The sequence below is a fragment of the Stegostoma tigrinum genome, chromosome 3 (assembly GCF_030684315.1).
Source record: "Stegostoma tigrinum isolate sSteTig4 chromosome 3, sSteTig4.hap1, whole genome shotgun sequence".
NCBI lineage: Eukaryota > Metazoa > Chordata > Chondrichthyes > Orectolobiformes > Stegostomatidae > Stegostoma > Stegostoma tigrinum.
The window spans coordinates 134,334,539-134,351,956 of NC_081356.1; the positions used below are offsets into that span (position 1 = coordinate 134,334,539).

The window sequence follows — 17,418 nt, forward strand, 5'->3', positions numbered from 1 at the left end:
GCCAGTTGTGGAACACAAGTCTTCAGCACTACAGGCAAAATTGAAAATACCTTGATATTAGATGGAAGTGATTTAAATTGGTTGGAGACTGGTATCTATGATCTGTGAATCACCTTCTTGGTACTTTTGATTATGGCTGCAAAGACTTCAAGCTTTATCCTTTGGTATCCCTCTGGTATATCTGTGTGCTTTTGGGAAAGGTGTATCCAGGAGGCAATCTGGAACATTGTCATACCCACTGAATCATTACATGGCAGCCAATGTCAGGCTCTTGCTGGAGAGAACGATGGAATAGTATTCTCAATTTTGGTACAAGGCCACAAATATTGGTAAGGTGGTCTTTCAGGACTGACTCAGCAGTGTGCATCTTTGCCTTTTTGGGGTACCAAAGACAGATGTTGGCCAGTCCATTCAGCTTTGTTCCAATTCCTTTTTGCAACAGTTTGACAAGTAAGAAATTTTATCTCACAGGCTTCATCATGCCCTTCTCACCAATGGTCAATAATTCTGCTAGCAAGTGCCCTGAACATCAATACTGATTTACTTCTTTAGCAAACATTGGTACGCCAAAAATATTAATTATTAAAATGGCCCTTTGTCAAAATTGCTCACTCAGACAACAGATGAAACTGCACTATGTCAAAATATGTACAAAACTCAAGTTTCAGTTGCCACTCAAGATTAATAGAAGCATTGACCAGTGACCTGATTTTCACACTTCCAATATCTTGCACCATATGTACAAAGTGGTCTACAATATTACCTTTAGTATAAAGATGTCTTTCTGAACACGGAAGTGGTAATCCCGCTTTTGATTAGTGAAGCCATTTTTGTGTGTGATATGATCCAAGTACAGGCTGTGAGGTTTCGCACCTCGCTTCTTCATTTCATGAAAACGCTTCAGACAGTTCACAGCTGCACTGGCTCGCCTGTTTCATAAGTCAATAATAGATCTAAATTAGAGGAAAATAGCCTTGGGCTCGATAAGCCTTAAGCCCTGCCATGGGCCTTACCCAATTGGAATTGAACATACCAGAGGGGGAAGAAATCTCAATCATATGACCAAAATAGAATTTGCCTTTAGTCATCATTTTCCTGAACTTTACTCCTACTTCAAACACACTGTCCTTCACAGGCACAGTGGCTCAATGGTTACCACTGTTGCCTCACAGCACCAGGGACCCAGATTTGATTCTACCCTCAGGTGACTGTCTGCGTGGAGTTTGCACATTTTCCCTGTTTGCGCGTGGGTTTCCTCCCACAGTCCAAAGATGTGCAGGTTAGGTGGATTGGAGGGATGCTGTTCAGAGGGGTGGTGGACTTGATGGGCCAAAATGGCTAAATTCCACACTGTAGGGATTCTGTGACATGTTGGTGTCAACTTTTTGCTGGAAGAATTCACAAAAATTGTTTTCCTTAAAATAATATTCATTCCTGTTGGCCTTATCGGCTCCCTGTTTTTCCACTGTCAGGCCTGCCCATGTCAGGCAAACTAGGTGAAAAGGAATAGTCATTCCTGTCTGCCATTGGTGGAAATATCAAGAATCCAGCAGAGGTAGATTTAAAATGATTAGCAAAAAGAATCAAAAGTAAGTTAGGTTCTTTATTTTAAACTGTAAGAATAGTTAGGATCTGGAGTGTATTATCTGGAGGGGCGACTGATTTAATCATGACCTTCAAAAGAGAGTTGAATAAGCACGTGAAGGGAAGAAAAGGTCTGCGTGGGCCAATTGGACTAAGTAAATTACCGGAGAGAGTCAGTACGGGCTTAACTAGCAATATGGTCTCTTTCTGTGTTGTAAGCTTTCTATGATTCCATGGTATTATACTATCTGTGTAAGTTGGTGTCTAGGCCTACAAAGATATAGAAAACAGACAGTAAAAGGGAAGCGTATCAGTGATAATGGGAACTGCAGATGCTGGAGAATCCAAGAAAACAAAAGTGTGGAGCTGGATGAACACAGCAGGCCAAGCAGCATCTCAGGAGCACAAAACCTGACGTTTCAGGCCTAGACCCCTCTGATGAAGGGTCTAGGCCCGAAACGTCAGCTTTTGTGCTCCTGAGATGCTGCTTGGCCTGCTGTGTTCATCCAGCTCCACACTTTGTTATCGTAAAAGGGAAGCATTCAGTTCCGCCTAATACAATGTACCCAGCTCCAAACTATAATGACACAACAACGGCCAGTATCAGAATAAAGATGGTAACAGTGATAAAGGTGTAATTTTTTTTGATATGCTAGACATACACAACTGCTGTACAAATGGCTCCTACGTGGGCAATGAGTGCCTTTTGTAGACATGACAAAAGTTGCTATCCAGTCCGAGTTTACCACTGAGGATGTTGCTTCTTGCTGGGGTACAGCTCACTCATAGTCCATTAGACTTCCATCATCTGAAACAACTTTGCAAGTAACACTGCAGACACCCCCACCAGATAGCAACAGTGGCAGCATCAAAGTTAACTCTGCATGTTCTTTCCCGTAGGGGCTACTGGACAGCAGTCACAAGCAGGAATCCTGGCTGGAAACTCTTGCCCTCAATTCCATTTCCCCATTTTAAGCATCCTCAAGCCAACAAGGAGGACCTCAACTTCAGCAACTTTTGACTTGCGTATGTCAGTAGCAGAACAGATAATACATTTAATAAATAGCTCCCTTGAGAAAACATCCCCTTGGTGTGTACCAGGACAATAATTCACACAGATACCATCAGTGTCACAACTTTTAAATATCATAGACAGTAACTATAATTGCACCAATTGCTTTGTTTTGCATCACCTCCCTTGAACCATGACGTGATACTGCATTGCTTGGCATGAACGGAGAAAATACAATACTTACAACCGCTTTTCCTGAGCGATATCAAAGGAAGCTGCCATGTTCATGAGGGTTGGTAAACAGTGCAAGTGGTGGCTGTAGGCGTATGGCAGGATAGTATTTGCCTATATGAAAAATAAACAGATGTTTATCCTGGCTACATCACAGATAGCTTATGAGAAACTTCAGTGCAGTGAAATGTTAAGATATTAAATTTCTGCCCCGTCAAGATATTAAAAAGCCTTACACAGAACGATTAGGAAAGATTGCCAAGTGCCCAGGCTAACATAAATCTTTCAGCCAACATCAATAAAACTGGTCACCTGCAGTAAGTCCAACTTGTTAATCAGATATTATTCATCCCATGGCTGCTTTTTTGCAGTTGTAAAGAAACACAATAAAATAATTTATAGAAAGCGTAACATCATATTTCAGACCCCACAAAAACCAAGGTGCTTCTGTCATATTCTAGGGACCTTTATCTGTCTCTAGTAACCAGATGCATTGTGGTCCATTGTGATCAGGTCTAGGAAGGTTCATGCCTGGCTAGTTAAAGGACACATTATAAGACCAGAAAGACAGTGTCAGGCTGTTTAGAAGAGACCAATGTTAGGAATGCAGGGATAGTCTCAAATCAGTTTCACCCTTACCATGTGCAAGAGTTCGCCTAGCAGGATGGTGGCCCGCACAGACACATGATCATTGCTGCTTGTTAGCACATCAACAAGACTCTAAGGAAAGAGATAGGATGAATTACAATTGTGAAAAAAATTAAAACAAAAACAAGAATGGGCAGTTGTCTTACTGCAGACCAAGCACATCGCTCATTCAGACAGCTCTAGCTTAATAGGAAAAAATCTCCCTCTATACCAAATGCACCTGGGACATATTAATTGACGAATAATAATCTGACATCAGCACCATATTGTTGGCCATCAGGCAACATGGAGTGCACTGCTTGTTATTGTTAAGTTTCCTGCATATTAACAACAAACTAACACCACAGATCAATAATTAGTTACAACTTAAATACAACCTAGTCCTACTGCTTCAAATAAACTACTTATGCTTAAGGTAAACTCAATCCAAATTTGCGAATAGTTTCCAGACCGAACTCATTCACAAATATGTTGTCTCTTTTCAAACTACCTAAAGCCCCTGCAATTCTCTCCAGAGGCACTCTCAATGCCAAACAGAATACAGTACAGAGTATTCTGCTTATAGCTTATTTGGAGGCACTACCCAGTCATTCAGATCGTTGCAGGTTCAAAACCCACTCCAGAGATAAGCAGAAAAATATTGGAAGGTCGAACTTAAATGCTGAATATAGGATTAAAGGCAGGATTCTCGGCAGTGTGGAGGAACAGCGGGATCTTGGTGTTCAAGTGCATAGCTCCCTCAAAGTTGCCACCCAGGTGGATAAGGTTGTTAAGAAAGCATATGGTGTTTTGGCTTTCATTAACAGGGGGGTCGAGTTTAAGAGCCGCGAGGTTATGCTGCAGCTCTACAAAACCCTGGTGAGACCACACTTGGAATATTGTGTCCAGTTCTGGTCATCCTATTATAGGAAAGATGTGAAGGCTTTGGAGAGGGTGCAAAGGAGGTTTACCAGGGTGCTGCCTGGACTGGAGGGCTTGTCTTACGAGGAGAGGTTGACTGAGCTCGGACTTTTCTCTCTGGGGAGAAGGAGGAAGAGAGGAGACCTGATCGAGGTGTACAAGGTATTGAGAGGCATGGATAGAGTCGATAGCCAGAGACTTTTCCCCAGGGCAGGATTGACTGCCACGAGGGGTCATAGTTTTAAGGTGTTAGGAGGAAGGTATAGAGGAGACGTCAGAGGGAGGTTCTTCACCCAGAGAGTTGTAAGCGCATGGAATAGTTTACCAGTGGTAGTCGTGGAAGCGGAGTCATTAGTGACATTTAAACGACTGCTGGACATGAACATGAACAGCAGTGAATTGAGGGGAATGTAGGTTAGGTTATTTTATTTTTGGATTAGGATTATTCCACGGCACAACATCGTGGGCTGAAGGGCCTGTACTGTACTTTTCTATGTTCTATCTATGTTAGTTTACAGCCTTTTAATCACTCCCAAGTATCCATTCTTCCGTAAAGGAACCATTCAAACCTGCTGCTTAAATGATTATTCATTCATATTATTCTCTGGAATTCAAAAAGATCTATAATACATTAATCAAAGAGATTTTGAATTACCAGGGTTCTTGTAGTTTCATGATATATGTCAAAAATAAATTTTTTTCCCTAAAATAATTGTTACCTCCAGGAGTCCATTGTTGATGAAAGCAGATAGCACAAGTGCCAAATAGTTATCCATCAAATCAGGCCTGGAAAAGACGATTCATAATTACATCACTTCAAGTGAATTAAAACTACAAACAAATAAAATGAGAGGCTGGATGAACACAGCAGGCCCCGCAGCATCTCAGGAGCACAAAAGCTGACGTTTTGGGCCTAGACCCTTCATCAGAGAGGGGGATGGGGTGAGGGTTCTGGAATAGATAGGGAGAGAGGGGGAGGCGGACCGAAGATGGAGAGAAAAGAAGATAGGTGGAGAGGAGAGTATAGGTGGGGAGGTAGGGAGGGGATAGGTCAGTCCAGGGAAGACGGACAGGTCAAGGAGGTGGGATGAGGTTAGTAGGTAGGAGATGGAAGTGCGGCTTGGGGTGGGAGGAAGGGATGGGCGAGGGGAAGAACAGGTTAGGGAGGCAGGGACAGGCTGGACTGGTTTTGGGATGCAGTGGGTGGAGGGGAAGAGCTGGGCTGGTTGTGTGGTGCAGTGGGGGGAGGGGACGAACTGGGCTGGTCATGGGCCTCCTGCAGTGCCACAATGATGCCACCCGAAGGTTGCAGGAACAGCAACTCATATTCCGCTTGGGAACCCTGCAGCCCAATGGTATCAACGTGGACTTCACCAGCTTCAAAATCTCCCCTTCCCCACTGCATCCCAAAACCAGCCCAGTTCGTACCCTCCCCCCACTGCACCACACAACCAGCCCAGCTCTTCCCCTCCACCCACTGCATCCCAAAACCAGTCCAGCCTGTCTCTGACTCCCTAATCTGTTCTTCCTCTCACCCATCCCTTCCTCCCACTCCTACCTACTAACCTCATCCCACCTCCTTGACTTGTCTGTCTTCCCTGGGCTGACCTATCCGCTCCCTACCTCCCTACCTATACTCTCCTCTCCACCTATCTTCTTTTCTCTCCATCTTCAGTCCGCCTCCCCCTCTCTCCCTATTTATTCCAGAACCCTCACCCCATCCCCCTCTCCGATGAAGGGTCTAGGCCCGAAACGTCAGCTTTTGTGCTCCTGAGATGCTGCTGGGCCTGCTGTGTTCATCCAGTCTCACATTTTATTGTCTTGGATTCTCCAGCATCTGCAGTTCCCATTATCACTAAAACTACAAGCAATCCTGATTTATGATTAATATGATCCCCATCACCTCAAAAATCCATATCTCAAAAAGAAGACGTACATTATACTACATCTCACAGGATGCCTTGTTGTCACGTTGCACCGTATGCCACGCATGCACATTTTACAAAATGGGAATCTATGGGACTATACGTGCTTTTGGGCGTTTAGTACACTTACCTTTATTGGTCAGTGCCTTAAGTATAAAAAGGGGGACATCATGTTGTGGCTGTACAGGACATTGGTTCAGTCACTTTTGGAATACTGTGGGAAATTCTGGTCTCCCTGCTGTAGGAAAGATGGTGTGAAATTTGGAAGGGTTCAGAATAGACTTATGAGCATGTTGCCAGGATTGGAGGGTTTGAGCTATAGGGAGAGGCTGAATAGGCTGGGGCTATTTTCTCTGGAGCATGGGAGACTGAGGAGTGACATTATAGAGATTTGTAAGATCATGAGGGTCATGGATAGGGTGAACAAACAATGTCTCTTTCCTGGGTTGGGGCAATCCAAAACTAGGGGGCAAAGGTTTAAGATAAGAGGGCAAAACTTTTAAAGGGACCTAAGGGGCAACTTTTTCACACAAAGAGCAGCGTGTGTATGGAATGAGCTGACGGAGGAAATGGTGGAGACTGGTACAATTACGGCATTTAAAAGGCACCTGGATGGGTTGTGAATCGTTGCATGAACAATTCCATACCCATGAAGATGGCTCAACTGTGATCTAGGGTTCATGTTGCACTACATACTTTTCTGTGCCTGTAAAATCTTCCCTGCTGTCCTGTTTTGTCATCATCACATTTACAAATTGTTATGATCCTTCTACCTCAATTAGCTTGTACACTTTTGGATTACTTATTACTTCAGCTAGGCCCTCGAAGGGGAGGTGCCATAGGTTTGGGCAGACAAGGTCAGAAATCACACGAACTAGGTTATAATCCAGAGATAGCAAGAACTGCAGATGCTGGAGTCAGAGGCCACACAGTGTGGAGCTGGAGGATCACAATAGGCCAGGTAATATCAGAAGAGCAGGGAAGTTGGCATTTTGGGTCCCGACCTGAAACATCAACTTCCCTGCTCCCTTGATGCTGCTTAGCCTACTGTGTTCCTCCAGCTACATACTATACGGTTCAACAGGTTTATTTGAAAACACAAGCTTTTGGTGCCTCACTACCTCTTCAGGTGTTAGTCAGAGAGGTGGAGTCAGACACAATTTATAAGTAAAAGGTGAAGATGTACTAAACACACCTAAGATGCCGTTAAATCTTTTATTAGTTAGAAGGTTTTAATTGATTAATGTGTATATTTAAATCCCTGAATTTCTTTCAAGGCATTGCCCTGAGAGAACTAAAGGTTTTATCAGTGCAAAGAAGAGGTGATAATTTAGGTCGGACAATGCAGTTTAGGTTGTGAGGCCTTGTTTAGAATCTGTTTGTGTTTTGGTTTGGAGTCAGATCAGTTTTATGCCACAAGTAGGAATTAATAAAATGCCACAGTGACTGACTGTCTATAAATTGGGTACTTTTTGAACAAAATAGAACACATCTGCAAATACAAATTCATCCTGTAGACTTGCGTGTGCGCAGGAGAGAGCGTGTCCACGCAGGAGAGAGCACAGGCCCGTGCAGGAGATAGCGAGAGAGTGCACAGGCAGGAGAGCAAGCGAACGTGCATGCGCAAGCGAGAGTGCGCACACGTGAGACAGAAAGCACGAGTGTGTATATACCACTCTTGATCATCCGCAAACACTAATTATTTGGCCTGTCAACTTTCCACTCACACCATTTGTAGGATCTTTTGATCTCTCTGCCTATAAATTTGCCTGTATGTTTTTCTCTAACTTGATCTGACAAAGGGGCAATGCTCCGAAAACTTGTATTTCAAATAAACCTGTTGAACTATTACTTAGTGTTGTGTGACTTATGACCTTGTCCACCCCAGTCCAACACCAGCACCTCCACATCATGTTAAACACAACAGATTATATTTCAACATGACAGAGTTGAAAGAACTTCACATGCACTGACAGGAAGCCACAGAAGAGATTGTGTTGTCTCGGCAGAAGAGCTGTGCTGCTTACAGGACATTAGTGAAATCAGTTATAAAGTAAAAGCCTTATCAAAACAGCACTTGAATCACACAGCTCTAAAATCATGGTGCTTCACACAGAATAAATTGCCTTCAAGTGCATTGACATTCCAGGGTTAAATAAGGATGACACTTTGCAAATACGTAGGTTGAAGTCCCTAGCCTCAATCAAGTACATCCAACAACTGCATGTATAAAGGAGTCACATACCTGGACCGGGCTCGATGTGGGAGAATGGTTTTAGCTTCAGCTGCTACAAATCCATCTGAAAGACGCCAGGAATCCTGGAACCTACTGGGATCTGGCAGGTTGAGAGGGAATAGAAAATGCAAAATACAATGTAGGAAATTACGTAATGAGAAAGATTCCACTCCACCCAACAAGCACGCATTTTACATTGGCTATGCAGCCTGTACTTGGGTAGCACAGACAGAAACTTCAGCTAACAGGTCAAAAGAAACTCAAGAATGCAGAAAGTCATTGACAATTGTAACAATTACAGGATGATATAGGGAGACTGATGAAACAGACAGAAGTATCATGCGCCACATTCAAGTGAGGAGCACAAAGGAAGGCTATTAGATAGCATATTAAAGGGGGAACAGGAACAGACATTTGGGTATTCATTCATAACTGAAGTTGAGAAGGCTATTAACTATTATTTTTATTAATAGCGGTACAGAATACTAAAAGCTCAGGAAATTATGCAGAACTTTTATAAAGCAGGGGAGGGGGACTAATTGAAAGCTTAACCAGATTCAGCGCTGATATGACAGGCCAAATGGTTTCCTTCTGTGCTGAACCATTCTATGATCTTGTGATAATGGGAACTGCAGATGCTGGAGAATCCAAGATAACAAAGTGTGGAGCTGGATGAACACAGCAGGCCAAGCAGCATCTCAGGAGCACAAAAGCTGACGTTTCGGGCCTAGACCCTTCATCAGAGATCATTCTATGATCTTTCCAGCTTCTCTTCAATTATAAGCTGTAGCTTTAATACCCAAGACTGATCATGATCATTTGTTACTTCTTAAATTTACCTTGCCTTCTATTTTAGCCAATTACGTTGCTGTCATACATTGAAAGTTCTGACCTTTCATTCAGGTTTGTTAAAGGGAATTCGCGTCTTCACTTCAGTGCAGCTGATGCCGCTCTCCAGCAGAAGGTAGCAATGATGAAGTAATGGTTTGAACTACACAATGTCTGAATATTTTTAGATTCTTTAGCAGAATTTCAGTTCTCCAGCAAATCTACTTCCAAATATCGTACAATCTCCATCAAGGATTTTTTTCTTGCTTCAAATTATTTTTGGCAGTTGATGTATTTGCTATCTGTGTCAAATTGTAGTCAACTACATACGGGAGGAATGAAAATGTCACCGAGATAATGGTGTCTTGACAAAGAGAGAGGGGTATTTTGAATATCCTTCAGATTTGGCAGTCAGAACTTCATTTATTTTTAAAATATCCTCCTCAGTCACTTTACCCCAATGTATCACCAGGGACAGTGAATAGTAACCAGAAGCAGAAATCTGGCTGATAGCTTTCTCCCTCTTTGCCTTGGGGTAGAGACCATTCCTGTCGGCATATCAGCTTAACCGCTTTTAACCAGGACCTTACTGAAGCTGATCTGTAAAAGCCAAAGCCATGTGGAATATCGAAGTTGTGATGACAGGGGACAATAGATTAACTATATGGTACAAGACTGGTAGCCCAGATGTTAAATTTGTCAATCTTTTGGTAGCTTCATCAGCAAATACAAATGCATCCATCAATGACGGAGTTGGTAACAGTGGCCATCACACAGTCCTTGTGGAGGCAAAGTCTCACCTTCACACTGAGAATAATGTCCACTGTGTTGTGTAACACTATCCCCGTGCTCAATAGGACAGACGTCGAACAGATCTAGCAACTCAAGACTGGGCATCCTAGAGGCGCTGTGGGTCATCAACAGCAGCAGAACTGTACTCCAGCACAATCTGTAACCTCATAACCCGACATATCTCTCCCCCCCACCCACCCTCAATCATTACCATCAAGCCAGGGTTTCAACACTGGTTCAATGCAGAGTGCAGGTGGGCATGCCAGGAGCAGCACCAGGCATATCTAAAGATGAGGTGTCAACCTGAAGGAGCCACCAAACAGCACAAGCAGCAAGTGATAGACAGAGCTAAGCAATCCCACAACCAATGGATCAGATCTAAGTTTTGTTGTCCTAACACATTCAGTCATGAATGGTGGTGGATGATTAAACAACTCATTGGAGGAGGATATTCCACAAATATCCCCAACCTCAATGATGGAAGAGCCCAGCACATCAGTGCAAAAGACAAGACTCAAGCTTTAGTATCAATCTTCAAACCTGGCACATAACAAGATGGTTATGGTTGTTGGAGGTCTGTCATCTCAGTTCTGGGATATCTTTGCAAGAGTTCCACAGGGTAGTGTCCTCCGCTCAACCATCCTCAGCTGCTTTATCAATGACCTTCCCTCCACCAGAAGGCCAAAACTGGGGGATGTTTAATTGATAATTGTACAATGGTCAGCACCATTTGTGACTCCTCAGAAACTAAAGCAGTCCATGTTCAAATGCAACAAGATCTGGCAAAATCTAGGCTTGGGCTGAGAAGTGGCAAGTAACATTCACACCAGGCAAATGCCAGCACATAACCACCACCAATAACAGACAATCTAATCACTGCCCCTTAACATTCAATGATGTTACCATCACTGAATCCCCATACATACAGTGCTTGAAGTGCAGGTCAGAGGCTAGGAACACTGCAGCAGGTAACTGACCTCCTGACTCCCCAAAGCCATCTCCAAAGCACAAGTCAGGAGTGTGATGGAATACTGTCCACTTGTCTGGATGGGTGCAGAACCAAATGCTCAAGAAGTTGACACCATCCAGGACAAAGCAATCTGCTTGACTAGGAGGGCAGACATAACCAACCTCTCTCTACCACCAACGCTCAGTACACACTGCTACTATTGCCTACAAGATACACTGCAGAAATTCACCAAAAATCCTCAGACAGCACCTACCAAACCCAGGACCACTTCCATTTAGAAAGACAAGGGTAACAGATACATGGGAATACTGCCACCTTCAAGTTCCTCTCCAAGCCACACACCGTCCTGACAGTTCCTTCACTGTTGCTGGGTCAAAATCCTGGGATTTCTTCCCTAAGGGCATTGATGGTCAACCCACAGCAGGTGGACTGCAGCGGTTCAAGAAGGCAGCTCACCACCACCTTCTCAAGGGGCAACTAGGTATGGGCAATGAATACTGGCCAGCCAGCGAAGCCCATGTCCCAGAAATGATGATGGGGAGGTTTTGGAGAGGGTTTATCAAGGTATTGCCTAGTCTTGAGGATATTAGCTATGAGGACAGATTGTATTGACTTGGTTTGTCTTCACTCAAACATTGAAGACTGAGAGGCAACCTGAGTTTACAAAATAATAACAGGCATAGATAGAATGGATAGTCAGAGTCTTTGTCCCCAGAGTAGGAATGTCAATTACTAGGGGACATAGATTTAAGGTAAAAGGGAAGCAAGTTTAGAGGAGATTTGAGAAACGAGGTTTTCTTCAAACAGAGAATGGTAAGTGCCTCACGTGTGCTGGCAGAGGTGGTGGTGGATGTAGATACTACAGCAGCGTTCAAGAGGCATCTTGACAGATACAAGAATAGGTAGGGAATAGACAGATATGGACAGCGTACAGACAAAAGATTTTTAAACTCTGGCATCCGTTGAGATGGAATGTCTCACTTCCAGTTGTCCTTCATAGTGGAATGTATATGGGGTCGAGTTTAATGTGATTATTAATAGCATGCTTCGTGGGGTGCCATGCTTCCAGGAATTCTCGTGCTTGTCTTTGCCTAGCCTGTCCCAGGATCTTGGTGTTGTCCCAGTCAAAGATTTTTAGTTTAGAAAGATATGTGTCAGCATAGTCTTGGTAGGCCAAATGGCATTGTTCCTGTACTGTACTATTCTTTGTTTGTTCTTTGCTATATAATTGGGATTAGTCTGCATGTGATATCAGTTCCACAGTATGTACTTGTCTCCAAATACCTGGGAGAAAAAAAATTGCTGGCCAAGAATTATCACCTAGCTGTGAACAGAAAGCAACAGCCAGCAACTTGATTTTCAACAATAACTTAATCATTGACGTGTGAAGGGTGATTGACTAGGTTAGGATTGTTTTCACTTGAGTTCAGACGAATGAGTGGATGAATCTCACAGATTATAAAATTCCAGCAGAACTAATTGGGTAATTGCAGGGAGGATGCTCCCGATGGTGGCTGTGTCAAGAACTAGGGATCACAGCATGAGGATTTGGGATAGACCAAATAGGACAGAGATGAGGAGACATTTCTTCACTCAGTGTTGAGCCCGTGGGATTCATTACCACAGGAAGTAGTTGATGCCAAAATATTGAATGTATTCAAGAGATGGCTAGATATAGCCTTTAGGGTGAATGGGATCAAAGATTATGGGGAGAAAGCAAGAATAGGCTATTGAGTTGGACAATTAGCTGACCCAGAAAGCCGAATGGCCTCCTCCTGTTCCTATCTTCTGTGCTTCTACTTTACTCCATGGGACTGGTCACTGATCTACAATCATGTGAAACAGTAACTCCTAAATTGCTCTAGCAACGGGATATGCTTCTGAATAAACACCACCTCTGCATGCTTTCTTACTGTCTAAGTACTGCCAAAAATAGCACTGAGATGTGGACTTCACAAGCTTCAAAATCTCCCTTTCCCCCACTGCATCCTAAAACCAGCCCAGCTCGTCCCCTCCCCCCACTCCATCCCAAATCCAGCCCAGCCTGTCCCCGCCTCCCTAACCTGTTCTTCCTCTCACCTATCCCCTCCTCCCACCTCAAGCCGCACCTCCATTTCCTACCTACTAACCTCATCCCGCCTCCTTGACGTGTCCATCCTCCCTGGACTGACCTACCACTCCCTACCTCCCCACCAATAGTCTCCTCTCCACCTATCTTCTTTTCTCTCCATCTTTGGTTCGCCTCCTCCTCTCTCTCTATTTATTTCAGAACCCTCTACCCATTCCCCTCTCTGATGAAGGGTCTAGGCCCATTACGTCAGCTTTTGTGCTCCTGAGATGCTGCTGGGCCTGCTGTGTTCATCCAGCTTCACACTTTGTTATCTTGGATTCTCCAGCATCTGCAGTTCCCATTATCTCTGATAGCACTGGGAAGTTCTTCTTTCAGCTATTAGAAGCAACTTGCATTTATATAGCATCTTTAATGTAGCTAAAATGTCTAAATCACAAAAAAAAATCCAAGCTCCGAACTTGCATTGTTTAGATTAGATTCCCTACAGTGTGGAAACAGGCCCTTCGGCCCAACAAGTCCACACCGCCCTTTGAAGCATCCCACCCAGACCCATCCCCCTATAACCCACACACCCCTGAACACTATGGGTAATTTAGCATGGCCAATCCACCTAAATTGCACATCTCTGGACTGTGGGAGGAAACCGGAGCAACCGGAGGAAACCCACGCAGACACGGGGAGAAGGTGCAAACTCCACACAGACAGTTACCCGAGGCTGGAATCGAACCTGGGTCCCTGGTGCTGTGAAGCTACAGTGCTAACCACTGAGCCATCGTTTAGTTCAGTGTATCTGTCAAATGTAGAATTCCAATTAAAAAGGCTTCCCCAAAGATGAACAAGTGAGTGACACATTACAGTATGTACCAACTGGCACTGAATCATACAAGCAGATCTTTACGTTATCAGCCCGTAAACAGTTTTCAGCATCTGTGAAGAAAAAAAGAGTTAACATTTTGGGTCGGATGACACTCCCTCATAACTCTCACCGGACCCGAAACGTTAACTATTTTTTTCTTCACACATGCTGCCAGACCTGCTGAGCTTTTCCAGCAATCTTGTTTTTGCTCCTGATTTACTGCAGTTCTCTTGGTTTTTATTCACTGAGGAAGGAGTGGGCTCAGCCAATTAGAGTACCTCATTCCTTCCATGTGTAATGATCAACTGACAATGAGAATGTTCACCCACCTACACTGAATAGAGCTTCAGAAAAGTCCTGCGTTGTCACAGGGATAGGGAGGCGGAAGATATCGTACAGCACCTCTAGCAGACCACGCTGTCAAAATAAGAAAGAGGGGGAGGAAAGTGTTAATTTTCAAAGAGTTTGCCGTATAAGTACTGATGAACCATTTAATGTAGTCACCCAATTCTCAGCAAAGTTAAAAAACAACGAAAAGGTCCAACAGGCCCAAAAAGTTTTTGGCTGATGAACGGTTTTTTTTTCAAACTTCACCCATTCAAATTTTCATGTAATAATCACGACCACATCATAAAGCCACGTATAGATGTCTGATTTAATGTGCCTGGTGTTTAAATTATTGCACAAGGATTATCTCAGACTGAAAAAAGTTCCCCACTCTGTTGTCCAATTTTCATTCTGGACTCATGCCACTATCTAAAACTTTCACAATTCTCTGCTGTATGACTAATCCTCTCAATGCTCTTTGCTTTTCCTTTCAATTCAATAATGTAGTTAATTTCCTGAATTATCCATGGATAATTCACCCTTCTTGAAGAGACAAATGACTTGTCTTCTTGCTCTGGCAGTGAGCAACCCTTGGTTTCTTTCAGTTTATTGCTGCCCCCTTGCAGACATCATCCAAATGACAAAATTAGTTTTCACATGTACAATAATGAAATTCCACTTTACTTAGCATCACATCTCTTGACTTATTCACTGCTACTGAAGTACAAGACTGCTTATCTAACATTCAATATAGGATGAGATCAAACTTCGTCCAATTAAACAGTGGAAAGACTGAAGCTATAGACTTTGATCCCTACTCCAAATTCTGTCCCTCTCCCTGACAATAATCCCAGATTTAAGCAGCAAAAACAAATTGCTGGAGAAACTCAGTAGGGTCTGGCAGGATCCGCAGAGAGAAAAGTGAATTAATGTCTTCAGTCTAGTAACCTTTCTTCAGAATCGAGTAATCTGTTGGCAATCTCTTTCCCATTTGACCCACAGATGAGCTTCTGACCAAAAGATTTGTGTCACTATTAATATGGCTACTTCCAACAGCATATTGTGCCTCAAAAAGAGAAAATAGCAGGAGAAATTCAGTAGATCAGGCAGCAAGCACAGAGAGAAAGCAGAGCTAATGTATTGTGTCCTGTGACTGTGTTGCCAGCCCTGCTGAGTTTCTCCAGCAATTTCTGTTTTTGTTTTAGATTTCAGCATCCACAGTTGTTTTATTTGAGCATCATGTGCCTGTTGCCTGTCTCTGCTAGCCCACTACTGAATCTCCCATGTTTTTTTTAAACCTCTGAACTTGACTATTCCAACTCAATTCTGTTAAGCTGTAGCAATGTACCCTCCATAAATTTGGCATTATTTAAAACAGTTACCCTTGACGTGCACAAGTCTTGTCTATCTATCACCCTTGTGCTCAGTGATCTACACTGACACCACCCTTAAGCAATGGCTTGACTTTAAAATTATTATTGTTTTTAAACTGCTCCATGGTCTCATTCCTACATATCTCTAATCTTTTCTAACTCAAGAATCAGACATCAGCAGTCCTCGAACTCTGGCCTCCTGAGTTTTAATTGCTCCACCATTAAAAACACAGTATAAATATTAGTGATCAAAGTTCTACAGGATTCACATGGCCAAATATCCAGATAATCAAAGATGAAGCTGCCAACAATGCATCACTCCCCCAGGAAAAGTTTTGCATTGAAATTACTCTATGGCCAGCCTAGGTAGTGTGATCAAGTGGGCCTTGAACCTAGATCTTCTGACTCAGAAGTGTGCGTGAAAACGCTGAGCTAATATTGCCCCTTAAGAGTCTCTGTATTAAACTTATATGCCACATCAATAGTGGTAATCAATGTCATGAGTCAATAGCTGTTAATAAATGAATCAAACACATTTCAAAGAATTTGGCTATAACAGGAAGAATGTCAAGTCCTTTCCTGTGAAAGGAGTGCAACAACACAGGTGACAGCATTGAGCAGATAATGAGGCCCATGGTGTATTCCATGCTGGTTATTTGAAAGATGTGCTCAATTAGTTTAATTCCACCCCGCTTTTCCTCCAGGTTTTAAAACCGTTCCTGTTTGAAAGATTTTTAAGAGTATCCACAGTCTGTTCAAACCAATGTGCTAACTGCCATCTCCGGATGGACAAGAATTCTACTGTTCTTAAGTGAGCAAAGAGGCCAGTCACTCTCCATTTGGCAGCATGTTCATTTTCCTAGCAAAAACGAAGCACTATACCGTTGGCCATTTTGCAAATTCTTTCACTTCCTACCTCCACGTAGCCTCCATGGTTCAGAAAGATCACAAAATATTTCTATAGGCTATGACAAATTTACCCCAAAGAAACTTACCTATTAGCGTTTGAGATGTTTTGGGAGCTGCTATTCCAATTTACCACCTGGGTCACTACGATTAGCTGCTAGGACATGGCCAAAGCTGAGTTTATGGGGAAATGAGCAATCTCCACAAAACAGTACACAGTCAGTGTGACATTTTCAGTTGGCTATTTAGAGGTCAAATTTGCCTGGGCTGCAAAGTAAGGCTATGCAGCCTTGAGAAATACATTCAATACAATCCTGTGCAGCTACACTGCCCCCAGGGCCATGTAAAAGCAATGATCAAGGAGCACTTTTTGGATAAGTTACTGAATGCAAAAAATGGGAATACTATAAATTTATTCCAAGGAATTATTTGCATGAAAGCTTCAATATAGTAAGCAAAATAGGAAAGGCAATGTTAATCATGTCAGGGAGTCAAGTAGGTGGCTGAGGGGAAAATCACAGCTGAACCTAGCCATATGCACAACTGATATTGAAACAAACTCTTGCCAGCGGGGCCATCAGATAGAAATCAGAAGTGGGGGACTCAATTAACTTTTTATTTCCCTGGCTCAGGATTTCAAGGCCAATTGCTGACCTACCCTGTTCTATACTCTGCCATCACATGTAAAATTTGCTAGCTAGAAATCTCTGTAATCAGTGAAACTCAATAGAACACACTTGGTGCACTTAGCCCAAGGTG

The 17,418-nt window shown here is 43.1% G+C and overlaps 1 protein-coding gene across 1 annotated transcript in view; it reads right to left on the reverse strand.

Annotated features, from left to right (window-relative positions):
- rictora (RPTOR independent companion of MTOR, complex 2 a) overlaps positions 1 to 17,418 on the reverse strand; it is a 238,748-nt gene that overhangs the window by 102,006 nt on the left and 119,324 nt on the right. The window contains exons 12-17 of the mRNA XM_059644956.1: positions 14,383 to 14,470; positions 8,546 to 8,636; positions 5,095 to 5,161; positions 3,467 to 3,547; positions 2,841 to 2,941; positions 764 to 929 (exon numbers count right to left, since the gene is read on the reverse strand). Of these exons, the coding sequence (XP_059500939.1) occupies positions 764 to 929; positions 2,841 to 2,941; positions 3,467 to 3,547; positions 5,095 to 5,161; positions 8,546 to 8,636; positions 14,383 to 14,470 (594 nt within the window). The remainder of the gene's footprint in view (positions 1 to 763; positions 930 to 2,840; positions 2,942 to 3,466; positions 3,548 to 5,094; positions 5,162 to 8,545; positions 8,637 to 14,382; positions 14,471 to 17,418) is intronic.